Here is a 20268-nt window from a genome sequence, read left to right as displayed (position 1 = left end):
ATAGATGCGCTAATTTTAAGTTAGTTTTAAGTTGCGTCAAAAATTGTACTTCCATTGTAAAGTATGCGTGAGTGCATGTGTGTAATGCGTATACGCGAAGAATGAAGATATTATGAAGACATCATGAAGACATCATCGAATCATCGTGGGAAGCGTGCGATAATTTTAAGCTTGCTACTTTTAAGTGCGTTAATTTTAAGCTCGTGGGAGGGTGGGTGGGTCCCTGTAAGTGCCTCTTATTCTACCTTGCACTCATCTTCTCACTTCTCAAACTTTGTACGCGTTAGTTTGTAGCATACTATCATTTTCTGTCAATCGTTCCAAACCCAAGTGGATCATTGGGGGTTCATAGTGCTGTGAACACGGGGCAGTTCTGAGCTGCAAATGGTGGTGTAGCGCCAGGGACACATCTCTGCGAGGCCGATCGATTGATGAACCATCTCGATCTGCCGCCTCACGGCAGGGGTTTCCTCTCTGCGGTCAGACTTGCTTCAAACGCAAGCGGCGGGGAAATGGGAAACCCTTCGCGGGTGTGTCACTCGTTCTTGCCACTATTTTCGGTTCAAAGCTGTCTTCGTGGTTCACGTAAGCCGCTATGCGACTACCCTTTGACCCATGGACGGCGAGGTTCACTTGGCGAAAAATGATTCTCCCTTTTACAGAAAGTTCTTCTAACTTTCTTTCCTTTTTGACAGAAAGTTCTTCTAACTTTCTTTTATTTTTTGGAAAGTTCTTCCAACCTTCATACCCTTGCTTTTGTACTTCGTTATATGTAGATTATTTGAATGCAAGTTTAGAATAAGAGGTACATGCGTTTAGTATAAGAGGCACTGCGTTTAGAAATATGTTTGTAAAGCGTGCGTGTTTTATATTGCACTCTTTTTAATTAGCAAACTTTGTACGCGTTAGATTCCTTTCCTCTAAGATTCTTCGTTTTATTATGATTTCATTCCGATTTCAATATAATTTCATTATGGTTTCAATATGAGTGCAATTTTAAAACAAAGTAGTAGGTTCCCACGAAAGTATTAAGTTTATAAGCTAGTTTGTATTAAAATTGTACTGCGTGCGTGCGGTGCAAGTTCTTTGCTATTTTATGGTAAAAAACTTGCACATTTTCGCGACGGGCTAAGTAGAGTCAGAACTCATTTATCCTTCCGATAAATGAGCGATTTGCAAATGGAGGGTGGTAGGGATTTGGAGTTAGGGTGGGTCACTGTCGTAGCCACCTCCACGTGGTGTGACCCGGTAATCGATGTCGTTTTCTAAATATTTTTCACGAAATTAACTTTAGAAAACGATATCGAGCTAAGAGCTACGATTAGAACTTCTCAATTTCATATCTAAATTATATTAATTCCGAGCTGTGGGAGGAAGGGTGGGCTCGGGCGCAGGTTTTTCGTCACGATATGTGGCGAAAAGCTTGCGCAAATTGTAAGTGCCTTTTGTTTTAACTTGCACTCTTCTTTGCAACTTTTTAACTTCTTAGATATTAGTTTGTAGTAGCCTATCTTTTTTATTAATAGTTGCTTTAAACTTAAAAGAAAGTTCTTCCAACTTTCTTCTTTTACTCTTCTCTTTACTTACTTTTACATTATACGAGTGCAATTTTAGAACAAAAGGCACATTTAGGGCTTTAATTTTATGTAAGCAATTTTCAATGTTTTATACTTGTCTTAATCATTTTTGTATGTTTCATGTTTTAGTTTTATGTAAGCAATTTATTTATTCATATGTGTCTTAATTGTATTTGTTTGTTTCAGGTTCCTATTTTAATTAATTAATTGAATATTTCTCAAGTATATTGTATATTTTACAGGTGTATTTCTATGGAGTCGACGTGAATTGTGCATGCCTAAACATTATAATGTTACTAATATCGCATTTGTTTCCCCCTTTCCTCTTTTTATTGTTACGACTAATTGTTGTGTAGGTAATGAACAGGTCATCATTGAAGACATCCATCGAGGGATGCGTGCGTTAGTTTTAAGTGAATTTAATGCGTGCGTTAGTTTTAAGTGAATTTAATGCGTGCGTTAGTTTTAAGTGAATTTAATGCGTGCGTTAGTTTCAAGTTAATTGTGCTCGTGGGCGCACGAGTCCCTGTAAGTTCCTCTCATTCTAACTTGCATCTTCTGAACTCTCAATCTTTGTACGCGTTAGCTTGTAGTATACCCAGTTATTTTTTGTCAATCGGTCCGAACCCAAGTGGATCATTGGGGGTTCATAGCGCTGTGAACACGCGGCAGAGGTGAGCTGCAAGTGCTGGTGTAGCGCCAGGGACACATCCTGCGGGGCCGATCGATTGATGGTCCGTCTCGATCGGGTGCCTCACGGCAGGGTTTCCTCTCTGCAGTAAGACTTACTTAAAACGTAAGCGGGGAGAAATGGGAAACTTTCCGCGGATGTGTCACTCGTTCTTGCCAGTATTTTCGGTTCATCTCTGTCTCGTGGTTCACGTAAGCCACTATGGACTACCCTTTGACCCATGGAAGGCGAGGTTCCCTTGGCGAAAAATACTGATCCCATTTTTTCGCAGAAAGTTCTTCTAACTTTCTTTTGTTTTAGTAGAAAGTTCTTCTAACTTTCTTAGTTTCTAGTAGAAAGTTCTTCTAACTTTCTTCCCCTTGCTTTTTGAGTTCGTCAGAGATTATTTGAATGCAATCTTAGAATGAGAGGCATCGTGCGGCGTTTAGAATAAGTTAAGCGTGCGTGGGTGGGATCCTATGCGATTAGTATTAAGTTAATATATGTGCGTGTGTGTGTGATACAAGTTCTTTACTGAATTGTGGTAAAGAACTTGTATATGCGAGCCTATGAGCTATGTAGAGTCAGAACTCATTTATCCTTCTGATAAATGAGGTTGCATATGGAGGGTGGTTGGGACTTGGAGTTAGGGTGGGTCACTGTCGTAGCAACCTCCACGTGGTGTGACCTGGTAATCGATATCGTTTTCTAAATATTTTTAATGTACTTTAGAAAACGATATCGAGCTAATAGCTACGAAATAAGTTATAATTTCAATTATTTTATACTTTTTTTTCGAAATTTTTTGAGCTGGAAATGTGGATCATGTGGATCGTTTATTTTGCAAGTGATGTAAGTCCATTATTTTAGTTAAATCACCTAAAACAAATTTGTATAATTAAATTACATATTGATGAAAATGGACTTACATCACTTTTAAAATAAATGATCCATATGTACTCATGGATCAAGTAAGTATACATATATTATAAGTTTTACATCTTAAAAAAAGTATCTAGAGTTATAAATTTTAGAATAAAAGAAAATTCAGAAAATTATTATTTTTTTTAAATTTTGCAGATGTACTGTTTTGTGCAAAAATATCTGTGAGGAGTCTTTGGTGATTACTATGAACTTTTACCATTTTTAAGTCATTTCCTGTATTATCAACGAGACATAGTATGTTATGTGGATACTGTTTCAAGACTATAGTTTGAGATGGAGCTACCTGTTCAATTTTGCTAAAAATGTAAGTAATAATGATTTCATTAAATAATATGCAATATGCATAATATGCAGTATACATCAATTTATTGACATTGATTTTAATATTTTTAAGATGTTAAATCTGTATCCTGGAATTTTTGGATTTTGAGACTTCAGGTTTGTAGAAGAGCATCTTTAAATTTTATGGAATATTAAGTATACATTATTTATTAATACTGGTTTTAATATTTTTAAGATGTCAGAGCTGTATGCTGGGATTTTTGGATTTTGGGACTTCAGGTATTTAAAACTTCAAAATCTTTAAATTTTATATTTTACAATTTTGGGATTCTGGATTTCTTCAGAATGATTTTAAGAATTGATGAACTTGAGAATTTCAGAATCTCTAACTTTTATAACTTTTATCTCTAACTTTTTCTCTAAATTCTGTAATTTTGTTATTTTATAATTTTACAATTTCAATTTCAATTTTATCATTTATACAATTTTATAATTTTAAGGATCTTCAATTAAGATTCTTTAAATCTTCAGCTTATATTACAAATCCCAAAAGTGTTCACCACATAAAACTTCACACAACTTCATCAATATATTCAAAACCTGAATTTGTACATTGAAATAATTTTATTTGCATCACTTTTCAGATAAATATAATACAATACAGACGTCCATTCGAAATAGAAAATAATTATCAACTCTCGTTAACTTGTTATTAGGAAGATACTAAACTATATATAAATATATCATATTTTTCATGTATTTCTATTTATCACTGCATGGGAATGCAAATCCCAGTATTACGATTATTATAATTATTTCATTTGGTTCCAGTGCTTAAGTGGTACAAGATATGGTCGTTGAAATAAGAGATAAGAAGAGAGATATTTCTGTGACCAGTTTTTTCATTCCTGTCATAATTAATCCAAGGATAATATGGATTCGATGGAATTTCTATTTGGTTGGAATTTTCGGCCACCGAGATAATTCAGTGGACTTCCAAATGCTCTTCGGTCGTCCGAGAGATAGATGGGCTGTAGATTGACAACTAGAGGCCTTGTGGAATCTAAAAAATTACAGGAAGATACAAATGGAATATTTGTTAATGTAATTTAAAATTTAAGGTAATTTATTTTATGTAATTTGTGAGAAAATAAAAATTTGTACTTTTTACTTTTACTGTTTTTTTTTCTTTTTTACTACGCTTACATTTCCTTTCAATTTTAATTTCTTAAATTTTTAAATTTCTATAATTTCTTTACAAGTGCTTTACATTTAAAATACTAGTTAAAAAATATTCGATTAAATTTACAATTTTATTCATTAAAATTTTGATTATTACAGTTCGCACGCGTTCCGCTGCACAAAATGGCTGCTTTCTTGCAATCAAAATGGCTGCCTCTGTTGCAACGTTGGAAATGAAATATTTTATACAGAAGAGAAGAACGTCAATAAGAGAGAATAAAGATAATACTCAAGTAAGTATAATAAAGAAGAAAATTAGTTTTCTAAGATAAAAGTAAAAAACTTTTTGGTTGTTTAAGAGAAAAGTGCATACCTGAAGACAAATCGTGTATCGTCCATCGTTGTTCAATTCCATTACGAGCATTCGCCTGAATAAAGTGAAAATTCTATTTGTAAAATAATTTTCTACCCGAGGATTCAAGCTTCTGTTTTTAAGGTGTAATTAACACGTTGATTGCCATGAGTGTCGCTGGTTATGCAAGATAAATGCAATTTAGAAATTAAAAGAAGTAATCTTGAATTCACTGAAAATGTAACTTTCAAGGTACAAGAAGTATAATTTTCAATTCATTAAAAATACAATCTTTAATTCATTAAATATATAATCTTGATTTCATTAGAAATGCATTCTTGAATTTTTAAAAATATTTTGAGTGCATTGTAATTATTATAATTTATGATAAATTGAAAGTATAATTTTTAATTTATTTAAAATTACAATTCTGAATCTATTAAACGAATTTAAAGTTGAATAAATAAAATTTCTAGTTTTGAATAAATAAAATTTTTAATTTTGACTAAATAGAATTTCCAATTTTTAATAAATAAAAAATAAAACCATTAACAAAATTAATTTTATAAAATTGAAAGTATAATTTTTAATTTATTTAAAATTACAATTCTGTATCTATTAAACGAATTTAAAGTTGAATAAATAAAATCTCTAATTATGAATAAATAAAATTTTGTATAAGTAAATTTTTAAGTTTTGAATAAATAAAATTTTGAACTTTCTCTAAATAAAATTTTGAATTTTGACTAAATAGAATTTCCATTTTTACTCGATAAAAAATAAAGCCATTAACAAAATTAATATTATAAAATTAAATTACAAAGTCGACTATAAATTTGTATATTCACTAAAAGATTCAGTGTATGTCCGTCCAAATATCCATTTCTACCACGGTACTCAACGTGTCATAATTTCAATTAAACTTTGATGCAACGTGCACTGGACATTTCATTCTCGCAAAAATTATGTTTGCAATTCATGCAATATTGATTGATGCATTCGTTCGTACGAACTCATAACTTCATAATAGATGCTTTCGATTGTTATACTTTTTAATTAAAAATGGTCAGTGATTAAATCTGTGATAAATGTTAATAGATGTGCATTTTCACTTCAGCATTTCATACATTTTTTCCCCTTTGTATCATATTGCACTTTCGTTTGCAATTTAATACTTTTGCTTGAAATTTAATAGTTTGATTGGAAATTTAATACTTTGATTGGAAATTTAATACTTTGGTTGGAAATTTAATACTTTGGTTGGAAATTTAATACTTTGCTTTGAAATTTAATATCTTGATTGGAAATTTAATACTTTGGTTGGAAATTTAATACTTTGGATTGAAATTTAATACTTTGGTTGGAAATGTAATACCTTGGTTGGAAATTTAATACCTTGGTTAGAAATTTAATACTTTGCTTTGAAATTTAATACTTTCCTTTGAAACTTAATACTTTCCTTTCAAATTGAATACTTAATTGTGCAATGCTTCTAAATACACACAATTTTTTTCCTCTGCATTCAATTAATAAAATGTGCTTTGAGTCTTGTATGAAACTTGAAAATTACCCTAATTAAAATTTAAAAAACTATTATATTCTCCATTCAAAATTTAGTATTTAAAATTAATGTATAACATATGTATTGAAAATTAACATATCCCATATGTATTAAAAATTAATCTATACCTTATGCATTGAACATTAACATATCCCATATGTATTAAAAATTAATATATCCCATATGTATTAAAAATTAATATATCCCATATGTATTAAAAATTAACATATCCCATATGCATTTAAAATTAATATATCCCATATGTAAAATTTTCATACAGCATATCAAAAACAAATTCCAAAATTCATCAAAAAATTCATCACACAAGTCATCACAACATGCAAATATTCCTATAATTTGAAAAAGCATAGAAAAGAGAAGTAGCAATGCATCTTCTGGTATAATATCGATACCTCTATATTTCGTTCTGCGTTTTCGTGTCATCGTGTTCAGGAATGTTGTTTAACGATTCAACACTTATCCTAGGTGAATTATCCGGCTGAAAGTATCACACACTTCGATTACGATTCTCGCACTATTCAACAGATTTTCGATATTCCATGCCATGTATGATTGATCTTTCATTCGTACAGGAGTTTCAGGTGTTTCGTGGGTGTTGATGGAATGAGATGTAACAAATTCTCAGAATCATTCGTCAGTTTTATTCTCAATTTTATTCGTTGTGTAACATAATCAATATTGCATAATCGTATAAAAAAAGAGGAGGAACATGTAGATACAGAGACGATATGTGGTAACAAATATGTGACAGTGAAGATGATTAACATTGATCGTGTTGTGGTATTTGAACACTTGCCTTGTGATCTGGGTGATTTTTTATTTTTTTAGTGGAAGATTTTTTTTGAGAGGTTTCAAGGATTTTGTGGGTTTGGTTATTTGGGGTTGTGGGAATTTGGGAAATATGGGAATTTGGGGATTTTTAGAATTTGGCATTTTGAGAGTTTGGGGTGTTTAGGAATTGGTGATTGATGGAATTGGGGATTGATGGAATTGGGGATTGATGGAATTGGGGATTGATGGAATTGGGAATTGATGGAATTGGGGAGTGATGGAATTGGGGATTGATGGAATTGGGGATTGATGGAATTGGGGATTTATGGAATTAGGGATTGATGGAATTGGGAATTTATGGAATTAGGAATTGATGGAATTGGGGAGTGATGGAATTGGGGATTGATGGAATTGGGGATTGATGGAATTGGAGATTTATGGAATTGGGGATTGATGGAATTGGGAATTTATGGAATTAGGAATTGATGGAATTGGGGAGTGATGGAATTGGGGATTGATGGAATTGGGGATTGATGGAATTGGGGATTTATGGAATTGGGGATTTATGGAATTGGGGATTTATGGAATTGGGGATTGATGGAATTGGGGATTGATGGAATTGGGAATTGATGGAATTGGGGATTTATGGAATTGGGGATTGATGGAATTGGGGATTTATGGAATTGGAATTTATGGAATTGGGGATTGATGGAATTGTAAATATGAGAGTCTGGGGATTTATGGAATTGGATATATGAGAATTTGGGGATTTTTTAAATTTCTCATTTTGGGAATTTGTGAATATCAAACCTTGTAAGTTTGAGAATTTTTTGATTCTGAAACTCTTAATTTTGGGAATTTGCAAGCTTTAGAATTCTGTATATGCACGATCTAATGAATTTAGAAATTCAGAACTTAAAAACTTAAAATCCAAAAAAACTCTCCCACATCCCTCAATCTTAATAATCAAATATTTCCAAATATTTCAATAAGAAAATCACAAGGCAAGAGTTGAATGAACAGATTAGAGCACATTCAATTTCTGGTAGAATCGAATCGGTCCTTGAACGCATAAAAATCAGTCTTCTTTATCGAATTCAAATTGCAACAATTTATAAATATCATTTTGGTCCTCCATTACTATAGTTTCTACTATAAAATTTAATTATACTCATTTTTTTCAAGGACAGAGATCTATCTGTTCAAAGAATAATTTCTCGACATTTTTCTTACCGATTTCGCGAAATCTTTGTCGTCGATTAGCTCCGTTTTCGATTGATCTGATTCTTCTTCGTTTTGATTCTCTTTTTTAGAATCGTCGTCTTCTTCTTCTTCCTCTTCTTCTTCGCATTCCTCCAGTTCTGGTTCTTCTTGCAAATCTTCCATTGACTACAAAGAAACATTTCCATATAAACATCATTTGTGTTTTATATAAAAATTTTTGTATTAACTATTTTATTCTACTGTTTTAATTACAAATGCTATGGAAAATTAATATTTATCGTTATTTTTATAATTAATTATTGAGACATCAAAATGTAGTGGATTAAACTCTAGCGGCGAAATCGAGAAGTTCCAAACAAAATGGCGATGGAGAAGTAATAAGAATTGCAATAATTTTGTTACTGCAAGAATTTAAGTTTAAAAATTAATATTATTGCATCACTTTTCTTTTTTCTTAAATATTCTTTGAATAATTATGAAGGGAACTATTCATCACAATTCTGCAATTTCACTTTCATGAAGATAAAATACATTTTTGAATGGTCTTCTTTGTTATAAAATTTTAAAATACTACACAATTATGTGTACAACATTTACAAAATACAAGTATAAGAAAATATTACTGTTTTGCTATTAAATTTTTAAAATAAAGAAATTAGTGTTATCCTTATTGCTTCATCGTCCATTTTGTCTGCAGTTTCACGACTCTACTGCTAGATGTCTCTACTTTACTTTTCTAACTCATTAACACAAAGAAAAGTATATATTTATACTAAATTTAAAATCCTTAACAAATACGTATAACAATTAACAAATAAATATAACAATTAAGTATAGATTCCATATTTCAATATATCAATTTGACTCTATTATAAAATTTGTCATAAATAATCACTTCATCAAAATTAAATAATTTTTACAATTGTCTAATTATTAAAAAAAATTGTCTATTAAATATTAATATTTTCTAATTCATTGTTCTACTGGGATTTCTAGCTGTTCATCAAAAATTGTTTAGAGTTAAACAATTTTTTAAAGCATTCAAAGGCAGCCTGCATAGTAGACAATTTTGACTTTACTCTCATTAATTAATTTATAAAATTCACTTTAAACATTCATAATAATTTATTGAAAGTATATTTATGTACTTTTATATATAAATTTTGATTTGTATGAAATTGTAATATTTTTTACTAATACTGCTTCATATTTTGCAGAAGAACGTCCACTTGGCAAGCTGCTTAGAACTTAATATGTAATTTCTATAAAAAAAAGAAAAAATCTTTACGAATGGATTTGGTTTCGGAGGTTTAGTGATGATGCCTGTATTTACCCCTAGGAGCTCCTTCTTCTCTGGTTCTTCATCTGCTGCAAAGTAAAACTTACTAAATTCCTGCATCACATTTCACGAAAATCCCTAACAAAGCACGTACCTTTTATATGAACCCTTTTATCGTTAACCAAGTCTTTATTCTCCGCGTTGGTCAGCGGTTTATATTCCTTGCCAATGGGTTTCACGTGTGTGCCATTAGGTCTTTTCTCGTCTTCCACGTTCTTGAAACCCACTGTCTTCACACCGCTGGCTATCGTGTCGGTATACTGTGGCGCTTGCCATCTTTGCGAGCCGGAAGGTGTCACAGTGGTCGAACCACTAACGTTTGCTGCTCGTCTACGTCGTCGATCTTTTCTTGCACTTCTCCAGACTTCGTAAATGCAACCGATTACTGCGGTCACGAAGACGCAGCATAAGGCGATGAAGATGTAAGTACCGGCACCTTGTTCTTCTTGGGTCGCGTCCGAGTATTGGGATTTGTACAGAATTCTTTCGGGTGGGTCCTCCACCCATGCTCTGTCACGACCCTGGTGCACAAACATTGCAAAATTAATTAATTAATTCGTATGATACATATGTGTTACATGTGGTTGCAGGTACATGTGTGTGGGATACATATGAAGGTTATGATGAAGAACACACATGAAGGATATGATGAAGAATATGTGTGAAGGATGTGATGAAGAACATACATGAACAATATACATGTGGGACATACATGAAGAGTGTACATGAAGGATGCACATGTGGTGCACATGAAGCATATGTAGACATGTAGTAATACTCATGTAGGATGCACGTGAAGGTTGTACATGTGGTGCATATGAAGCATATGTAGACATGTAGTGGTACACATGTGGGATACATATGAAGGTTGTACATGTGGTGCATATGAAGCATATGTAGACATGTAGTAGTACACATGTAGGATATACATGAAGGAGATACGTGTAGTACAGATGTAGGATACATACATGTAGCATATGATATAGTAAGAGACTGAACTGGATATGAGGATCTCATTAGAGTCCCATATATCATCACTTACATGAGACTCATATCATATTAGTCATATGAGTCCCATATTCCATAAGTTACATAAGTCTCATATATCTCATCGCTTACATGAGTCTCATATATTTCATCACTCACATGAGCCTCATATATATCATCACTCACATGAGCCTCATATGTCTCATGACTTACATGAGTCTCATATGTCTCATGACACACATGAGTCTCATATGCCATCAGTCACATGAGTACCATATGTTATCACTCACATGAGTCTCATATATCTCATCACTCACATGAGTCCCATGTGTCTCATCACTCACATTAGTCTCATATGCCATCAGTCACATGAGTCTCATGTCTCATCCCTCACATGAGTCTCATATGTCTCATCACTCACATGAGTCTCATATGCTATCATACTCATGAGTCCTATATGTCATCACACTCATGACTCTCATATCTCAGTCCTGACATGAGTCCTATATGTCATCACACTCATGAGTGTCATATTTCATTCCTGACATGAGTATACCATCTCACATATGTCATCCCTCACATGAGTATGCCATCTCACATATGCCATCCCTCACATGAGTATGCCATCTCACATATGCCATCCCTCACACGAGTCCTATCCAACTACTAAGAAGATGCTTCCCATGATTTCTAAATAACTAAAAAATAACTGCTTACCACACTATCGTTTCTAGGTGGGTCGAGGCCACGTGGTTGAGCGTGGAAGACGGCGCACTGTGCGCTCCTGACCCCAGCAGGTATCGTGGCTCGGACAGTTTCGCTGCCCTGTTTCGTAAAGAGCATATATTCCTCGAGTGGCTTCATGCCAGGTCCCCCGTTGATCGATACCACGACGTCTACAAGAAGAGGGTATCCGTCATTTCGAATTCGCAATGTGGCTGACGATCGTTTTGTCTAACATCAGAAAGACATTGTTTCTATTAGAAGAACGCTCTCGCGTCGCCGTCCACGATTGATGATCGTTCACGACGGACATATCGATCGATCGATTTATCGTCTCACTCACTGCTCAGACATCCGGTGTATCCTTTGTACGCGCTGAATCTCGAGTCCGTTGTGTTCAGACCGCCTAGTTGGATCTCGGTTACTCCGGGACTTTCGTCTTCGTCGTCTCCTAGGTTTAGGACGGGGATGGGTAATAGCTGCACGGGCTCTCGATCGATCTGCAAGTGCAATGTGTGTTTGATAATTATTTGGGGAGATTTGGGGAGATTTGGGGAGATTTGGGGATTTGAGAATTGAGGAATTTGGGAGATTGGAAAGGTGAGGTTTCAAGATGAGGGAGAGCCTGGATGTGAGAGTTTGGCAGTGGAGAAATTGGGGACTTTTGAGAACTTGGGAATATGGAAGTTGGACAATGTGGGAATTGGGGATTGTTGGAATTGGACAATGTGGGAGTAGGACAATGTGGGAAGTAGACAATGTGGAATTGGACAATGTGGGAATTGGATAATGTGGAAACTGGACAATGTGTAAATAGGACAATGTGGGAGTAGGACAATGTGGGAAGTGGACAATGTGGAAATTGGACAAAATGGGAATTGGACAACATTGGAATAGGACAATGCGGAAAGTGGACAATATGGGAATAGGACAATGTGAAAATTTAGCCAATTTGTAACTTGAGGAATTTAGAATTTGAATAATTTGCTATTTGATTCTTCAACAATTTAGAAAATTTCAAATTTCTTACCAACAATGTAGCAGTGTTGTTATCCCGAACATAATACACACTATGCCGAGCACCATTGAGAAAGTTCCTGTCATTAAGACGCACACCATAAGCCGACCCTTCTCTGTCCTCCTCGAAAATCAACTGCCCTTCAGACGTTAAGGCGACCAGCAAGTAGTAGCTTCTTCTGGAAAAAAAATCTTTCGAAAGACATCCAGGATTCGTGAAGATTTTCAGAAATATAGAATGCAATTTTTATAGCGAATGCATGGAGTGGTTATTAAGAGCTTACTTGTTCTCTGTTTGCAAAAGTAAGAGCGCTGTCGTGCGTTGTCGGAGTTCATTGGTGGAAAATGCTAGTTGAACTTTGACTTGACTCACTTCACCCACTAAGTCAAATTCGCGTTGTAAGACACTCTCTCCGCTGAAGTCTGCTCCCTTTTCTGACGGAAGATGAAAATTTTCTGATGTTTTAAAGTTTGAAGGTTTGGAAAATTCGTAAAATTTCTTTTTGAATAATCATAAAGTATTTTGTAGCAACAAAGTATCAGTAACAGATCGTCAGATTATTATTTCAATTGCCACTGAATATATAACTAACCCAATGTAAGTGTAGCTCTAACAATTCAGAGATTCAGAACCCATCATAAATCCCAGCTCTAACTTCATCACAAAAGTAAATTAACAATCTCATCAGAAATTTAATTTAATTTTTATTAAATTTTACTAGGGAATGTGGAATTGGAGAATGTGGGAATTGGAGAGAGTGGGAATAGGACAATGTGGGAGTTGGACAATGTGGGAATTGGGGAGAGTGGGAATGGGACAATGTGGGAGTTGGACAATGTGGGAATTGGGAAGAGTGGAAATAGGACAATGTGAGAATTGGGAAGAGTGGAAATAGGACAATGTGGGAATTGGGAAGAGTGGGAATGGGACAATGTGAGAGTAGGACAATGTGGAAATTGGGGAGAGTGGGAATAGGACAATGTGGGAATTGGAGAAAGTGGGAATGGGACAATGTGAGAGTTGGACAATGTGGGAATTGGGAAGAGTGGAAATAGGACAATGTGAGAATTGGGAAGAGTGGAAGTAGGACAATGTGGGAATTGGGAAGAGTGGGAATGGGACAATGTGAGAGTTGGACAATGTGGAAATTGGGGAGAGTGGGAATAGGACAATGTGGGAATTGGGGAAAGTGGGAATAGGACAATGTGAGAGTTGGACAATGTGGGAATTGGGGAGAGTGGGAATAGGACAATGTGAGAATTGGGAAGAGTAGAAATAGGACAATGTGAGAATTGGGAAGAGTCGAAATAGGACAATGTGGGAATTGGGGCAATTTGCATCTTTGCAAATTTAGAATTTGAATAATTTGCAATTTGGGCCCTCAAAAAATTTAATTTAATCAATAAACAGAAGTCTAACTACAAAAATTTAACTACCACATCCAAACCCCAAATTAATAAACTATCCAAACACTCACCATCAGCACAATGTTCCCCAAAATACGACGTCAGCTCACAATTGCACGACGACTCCTGCCTCCCAAAGTCCTCCGTGCAGATCCCCAGATTCTTGCAAGGCATAGCATCGCACTTCATCTGGCAATTAGGCAGCACTCCTTTGCTGCCCTCGTGGTTGGCCTCGTTAGCAAGACTCGGTAGATCGACGAGATACTCCCCGATCATCAGACCACGCAAGCAACCCACGTAGCCCTGTATAAAGGCGCCCTCCTTGCCCACCCTCAGAAGATCGTCCGGGTCGAAGCCTCCTAGATTCACCTATGTAAGATCGCTGATCATTGTGTACATTCAACTTGAAAGCCCGAAATCTCACCTGGAAGTAGTTGGTGGGTGGTGCGGGTGGCCTCTGCGGTGCTAGCACCTCCTTCTCTGGGTTTATCCAAGGCTTGTTCGAGTACGTGTCTAGTAAGACTGGTGTGGCGTTGAGGGTGAGGTTGTATTCGTTCACGTGGAGAGTTGTGGACTTCTCTGTGCGGATGATGGCGATTTGCACTGATATTCCTGTATTCACACCTGGTGGAGAGATGTTTAGAGATGGTTAGAGATATTTAGAGACACTTAGAGACATTTAGAGATGTTTAGAAACATTTAGAGACATTTAGAGACATTTAGAGACATTTAGAGACATTTAGAGACATTTAGAGACATTTGGAGATATTTCAATGATAGAGTGTTTGATTGGAGAGAGTGATTGTGGTAGAGGGTTAATTGTGGGAGTAACAGTAGTTATTGATAAGGGTGAGGGTCCGGGGTTGATGGGGTGGAGATTTAGAGATTCAGAGATTTGAGGGAGTAGAAGTTCAAGGATGGAGGGTTTAGAGACCTCGAAATTTAGAGATCTAAGGATGTAGGAATCTGAGAATGTAGAGACTGAGAAATCTGGGACTTGAGAATTTGGGAATGTGGGAGATGGACAATGTGGAAATTAGACAATGTGGGAATTGGACAATGTAGGAGTTGGACAATGTAGGCGTTGGACAATGTGGGAATTGGACAATGTAGGAATTGGACAATGTGGGAATTGGACAATGTGGGAGTTGGACAATGTGGGAGTTGGACAATGTGGGAGTTGGACAATGTGGGAATTGAACAATGTGGGAATTGGACAATGTGGAAATTGGACAATGTGGGAATTAGACAATGTGGGAATTAGACAATGTGGAAGTTGGACAATGTGGGAATTGGACAATGTGGAAATTAGATAATATGGAAATTGGACAATATAGGAATTGGACAATGTGAGAATTGGACAACGTGGGAATTGGACAATGTGGGAATTAAGAATGTTAGCACAGTCCAGAACCAATCACCTAACCATCTACCTAATCACAGACTCAAAAACTTAATTACCTGGATACTCAACAGTGATATTCTTAATCTCATTCCCAGCATTGAACAAGTAAACGATACTAGTGCCATTGGAAATATACAGATGCGCAAAGTTGTTCAAATGATCATTAGCATATAAGATCAGCGAATGAGTGTCATAAGTTCTGAGGTTGATCAGTATATTCTGTAGAAGTATCCTCTTCAGCAACAACTTCTCTTGATCCTCTTCATCGGTACCAAAATAATTCTTCTTCAAGAATGCACCTGGCGAGGTGAACGTCAGTGCCTTGTTGTTTATATCTGACCAATTCAATTTTGATTAAAATTGTTTCTTGTTAGAGGGTTAGTCTAAAATGTGTTGAGATGATTCAAGATTTTAGCTTACTTCTTTCGCAATAAGTGCCAAGATGAGCCCACCGGTTCTCGCAGACGCACTCGAAGTTGCTCCACAGTTCCACGCACCTGGCGCCATTTTGACATTTGTTTGGCTGACATGAAGGTTTGCAATCTTTTATTATCTCAGATAGGTGGACGGACATGTAGCTGTGGATGTCCAGTATCTCGCCGTTTACGACGAGGCCCCGGAAGCAGCCTATGAGTCCTTGGCGAACTGAGGATGTTCTTAGATGCTCTCTGAAAGGTGAGATTGTAGTGACAGAGGTGTTTTTGGAGGTAAGGTAGCATGTGGAGTTGGGGGAAGGAGAGATGAGAGGTGTAGAGATGGAAGATGTGGAGTTGGGAGATGTGGAGTTGGAAGATGTGGAGTTGGAGGATGTGGAATTGGGAGACGTGGAGTTGGGAGATGTGGAGTTCGAAGATGTGGAGTTGGAAGATGTGGAGTTGGAAGATGTGGAGTTGGAGGATGTGGAATTGGGAGACGTGGAGTTGGGAGATGTGGAAGTGGGAGATGTGGAGTTGGAAAACGTGGAGTTGGAAGATGTGGAGTTGGAGGATGTGGAATTGGGAGACGTGGAGTTGGGAGATGTGGAAGTGGGAGATGTGGAGTTGGAAAATGTGGAGTTGGAAGATGTGGAGTTGGAGGATGTGGAATTGGGAGACGTGGAGTTGGGAGATGTGGAAGTGGGAGATGTGGAGTTGGAAGATGTGGAATTGGGAGATGTGGAATTGGGAGATGTGGAGTTGGGAAATGTGGAGTTGGAGGATATAGAGTTAGGAGATGTGGAATTGGAAGATGTGGAATTGGGAGATGTGGAGTTGGAAGATGTAGAGTTGGAAGATGTGGAATTGGGAGATGTGGAGTTGGAAGATGTGAAGTAGGGAAATGTGGAGTCGAAAGATGTAGAATTGGAACATATGGAGTTATAAAATACTGAGTTGAGAAATTACTCACGCAGTAGCGCCTCCAATGAACATAGACCCCTCAAAAGGACCAAATTCCTCCTCAGGTAACAAATCCACCATCTGAAAGTCCGTATTAATCATGAATCTAACATGATAGTCATTATAATCGATCCAAATCTTCTGCCACTCTCCATTATTCAACTTTCTTCTGCTCTTCACTTCTAGTTCCCTGATAGTACCAGTGTTCAAGGTAAAATTAAACGTCAAACGGTACTCAGAAGTTAGAGCAACCATAAAAGAAGGGTAGTTGCTTCTGATAGGTGGTTGATACAGCAAGATTGCTTTCTCTCCTGTTGTTCGAAAGCTGAATGCAATGTCTCCTTTTCTCCAGCCTGGCACTTCGATGTAGGACTGTGATGTTGTGAATGTCACCACATACTTCTGGGTATCTAGTGAATTTAAGATATTCTTTAATATGACTTGTTTAATTTGATTTGAATAGAATTTGATTAGGTTACTTACTTGTTTCGACACATTCTAGCGGACCCAAGGTAATTCTGCCCTGTGCATCCTCTTCAAGGTCTCTTTGTTGCAAGAAGACCATTCCTGTAATTCCTAGGGAGTCTGGAGTTTCGTAGTAACCTTCGTCGGATAACCACTTGCCAGCATTTCCGGCGGAGACGTCACAGTTGCAGCTTAGGTTTGGATCAACACATGTTCTGTTCACTGATGGTTCAAGTGATCATTAAACAATTGCCGAGGTTTTTCATTCTTTAGGTAATGTTGCAACTTCGTTTAGAACTTTTTAATGACAAGCAGAAGAAGATGAAGATGTACATAAAAATGGAGATGAAGATGAAAGTTAGAATGAAGATGAAACTAAAGATGTGGAGGTATGAACATGCGAAGATATGAAGAAATAATTATGAAGACGAAGACATGAAGAAATGATGATGAAGATGGAGATGAAGATGGAGATGAAGATGGAGATGAAGATGGAGATGAAGACATGAAGACATAAAGATGATGCAAAGATACAAATGATGATGAAGGTAAAAGTGAGAATGAAGATGAAGATAAAGATACAAATGAAGATGAAGGTAAAGGTAAGAATGAAGATGAAGATAAAGACACAAATAAAGGTGGAGTTGAAGATGTGAGGATGTGAAGATGTGAAAATGTGCTGATATGAAGATGTGAAGCTGTGACGATATGAAGATGTGAAGCTGTGAAGATGTGAAGATATAAACATATATCTGAACACAAAAATGAATAACAAAAAACAAACAAAGACAAAGACGTATACAAAACAGAAGATGAAACCAAAAAGAACATTAACAACCACTAATACCCACTTCCACAAGGACAGGATCCTCTATTAACATTTCCAATATAATCCACAGTAGTCCCTTTCGAGCTAAGAAACCACGTAGCACTATGCAGCTCCAAAGGTGCCTTATAGCAATCATACTTGACATACTGGCTACAATACAACGAGTGTGAGATCAGCTCCTGCAGCATCTCAGCCGTAAACTGTCTATACTTGATGTTGAATGAAAAATCAGACTCTGCTATAGATCTGACGTCTACTTGAGACGGCAAATTATGCTCCACTATAGTTTTGGTGGAGTCTTCAATGGACTGGAACTCGCATTTCACTAGAGCTGGTGGAAATCTTCCGTTCCCGTCAATATCGATTTTGTAGACGTCGTCTTGGGTGTATCCTAGCAGTGCTAGCTCCTCACATGTCTTCCTGTATTGAGCTAGACAATAATTTAGCACGTTGTACATATTTGTGATACTTGCTTTGTGATATTTGATAGTGGGAGTTAGGGATACTAGAGAAATTTGAGGAATATATAGGAGAAAGTTGGGGGAAGGATTAAAAGGAAGTTAGAAGATGGAATTTTGGAATGTGGAGAAGGTAGGGATTTAGGGATACAGGGAAATGCAAGGTTGGGAAGTGGAGAAGGTGGGGACTTAGGAATATAGGGAGATGCAAGGTTGGGAAGTGGAGAAGATGGGGACTTATGGATACAGGGAGATGCAAGGTTGGGAAGTGGAGAAGGTGGGGACTTAGGGATACAGGGAGATGCAAGGTTGGGAAGTGGAGAAGGTGGGGACTTAGGGATACAGGGAGATGCAAGGTTGGGAAGTGGAGAAGATGGGGACTTAGGAATATAGGGAGATGCAAGGTTGGGAAGTGGAGAAGGTGGGGACTTAGGGATACAGGGAGATGCAAGGTTGGGAAGTGGAGAAGGTGGGGATTTAGGGATACAGGGAGATGCAAGGTTGGGAGGTGGAGAAGGTGGGGATTTAGGGATACAGGGAGATGCAAGGTTAGGAAGTGGAGAAGGTGGGGATTTAGGGATACAGGGAGATGCAAGGTTGGGAAGTGGAGAAGGTGGGGATTTAGGGATACAGGGAGATGCAAGGTTGGGAAGTGGAGAGGGTGGGGACTTAGGGATACAGGGAGATGCAAGGTTGGGAACTGAAGAAGGTGGGGACTTAGGGATACAGGGAGATGCAAGGTTGGGAAGTGGAGAAGGTGGGGACTTAGGGATATAGGGAGATGCAAGGTTGGGTATTTTGGGGTTTGGGGAGGTGCAAGGCTGGGAATTTTGGAATTTGGAGAAGATGGAAAATTTGGGATTTGGAGAAGTTGGAAAATTTGGGATTTAGGATTTGGGAATTTGAGGATTTGAGAGCTTGAGGGTTTGGGAACTTGGGGGTTTGGAAACTTGAGGGTTTGAAAACTTGAGGGTTTGAAAACTTGGGGGTTTGAAAACTTGGGGGTTTGGGAACTTGAGGGTTTGGAAACTTGGGGGTTTGAGTACTTGGAAGTTTGAGAACTTGAGGATTTGGGGATTACAGGGATTTGCATATCACAAAGTGTCCCCTCACCAAAGTGACAATTCTTGCCAATATAACCAGTATCAGTGCAATCGCAAGTGATTCTGTCCTCCTTCACCGAGCATTTCCCCCCATGTTCGCACGTGTTCGGCCTAGTACAAGGATCAACGAACTGGCAGTTGTCCAAAGCCACTTCTCCGATCACTCTCTCGGTGTTGACCACGTATCTGGGCTCTATCCTCTCGTCGTTCACTTGTATCTCTCTCATGCATCCAACCAAACCTAATTCAAACGTATTTTCATTTCAGCTCCACGTACCAATTGCATTCCTGACTTCGCAAAATTGCTACCAGTTGCAATTTGTGACTCACCCGCGTTGCTTTTGCCACTTCCGATGATGACTTTGTCACCTAACTCGAACGTCATGGAGAACAGTTTGCTCTGTTTGTTCCTGTAATCGACGAGGATGCTCAACTCGCCCTTCGTGTAATTCAATTCGACTGCGTGCCAAGACGTGTTGTACGGGAATTTCACGGCTGCTGAGACGGTGACGTTCTCGGTTAATATGGGAATCAGTTGAAATCGGATCTCGTCGTTCACTAGACGTAGCTGCAA

At 37.0% G+C, this 20268-nt stretch overlaps 1 protein-coding gene across 14 annotated transcripts in view; it reads right to left on the bottom strand.

The window, feature by feature from the left end:
- Positions 1-4070: 4070 nt before the first annotated feature.
- The window catches only part of axo (axotactin), a 33595-nt gene continuing 17397 nt past the window's right edge, over positions 4071-20268 (bottom strand). For 6 of the 14 annotated variants that reach the window (XM_076539985.1, XM_076539984.1, XM_076539988.1 and 3 more), the window contains 18 exons: positions 20025-20262; positions 19705-19935; positions 18156-18563; positions 17323-17526; positions 16850-17249; positions 15884-16131; positions 15520-15798; positions 14483-14682; positions 14130-14427; positions 12936-13086; positions 12665-12830; positions 11978-12134; positions 11629-11807; positions 10019-10445; positions 9874-9953; positions 8595-8750; positions 5030-5084; positions 4071-4537 (listed from right to left, as the gene is read on the bottom strand). In XM_076539985.1, coding sequence (XP_076396100.1) covers positions 4392-4537; positions 5030-5084; positions 8595-8750; positions 9874-9953; positions 10019-10445; positions 11629-11807; positions 11978-12134; positions 12665-12830; positions 12936-13086; positions 14130-14427; positions 14483-14682; positions 15520-15798; positions 15884-16131; positions 16850-17249; positions 17323-17526; positions 18156-18563; positions 19705-19935; positions 20025-20262 — 4023 coding nt within the window. In that variant the 3' untranslated portion in view covers positions 4071-4391. Of the gene's footprint in view, positions 4538-4582; positions 4873-5029; positions 5085-6982; positions 7069-8594; positions 8751-9873; positions 9954-10018; positions 10446-11628; positions 11866-11977; positions 12135-12664; positions 12831-12935; positions 13087-14129; positions 14428-14482; positions 14683-15519; positions 15799-15883; positions 16132-16849; positions 17250-17322; positions 17527-18155; positions 18564-19704; positions 19936-20024; positions 20263-20268 lie in introns of those variants that run through there. The other 8 variants (XR_001095492.2, XR_013040565.1, XM_076539994.1 and 5 more) reach the window with 8 other exon arrangements.

Source organism: Megachile rotundata, chromosome 15 (genome assembly GCF_050947335.1).
Source record: "Megachile rotundata isolate GNS110a chromosome 15, iyMegRotu1, whole genome shotgun sequence".
Taxonomy (NCBI): Eukaryota; Metazoa; Arthropoda; class Insecta; order Hymenoptera; family Megachilidae; genus Megachile; species Megachile rotundata.
This window is presented reverse-complemented; position numbering and strand designations above follow the sequence as displayed.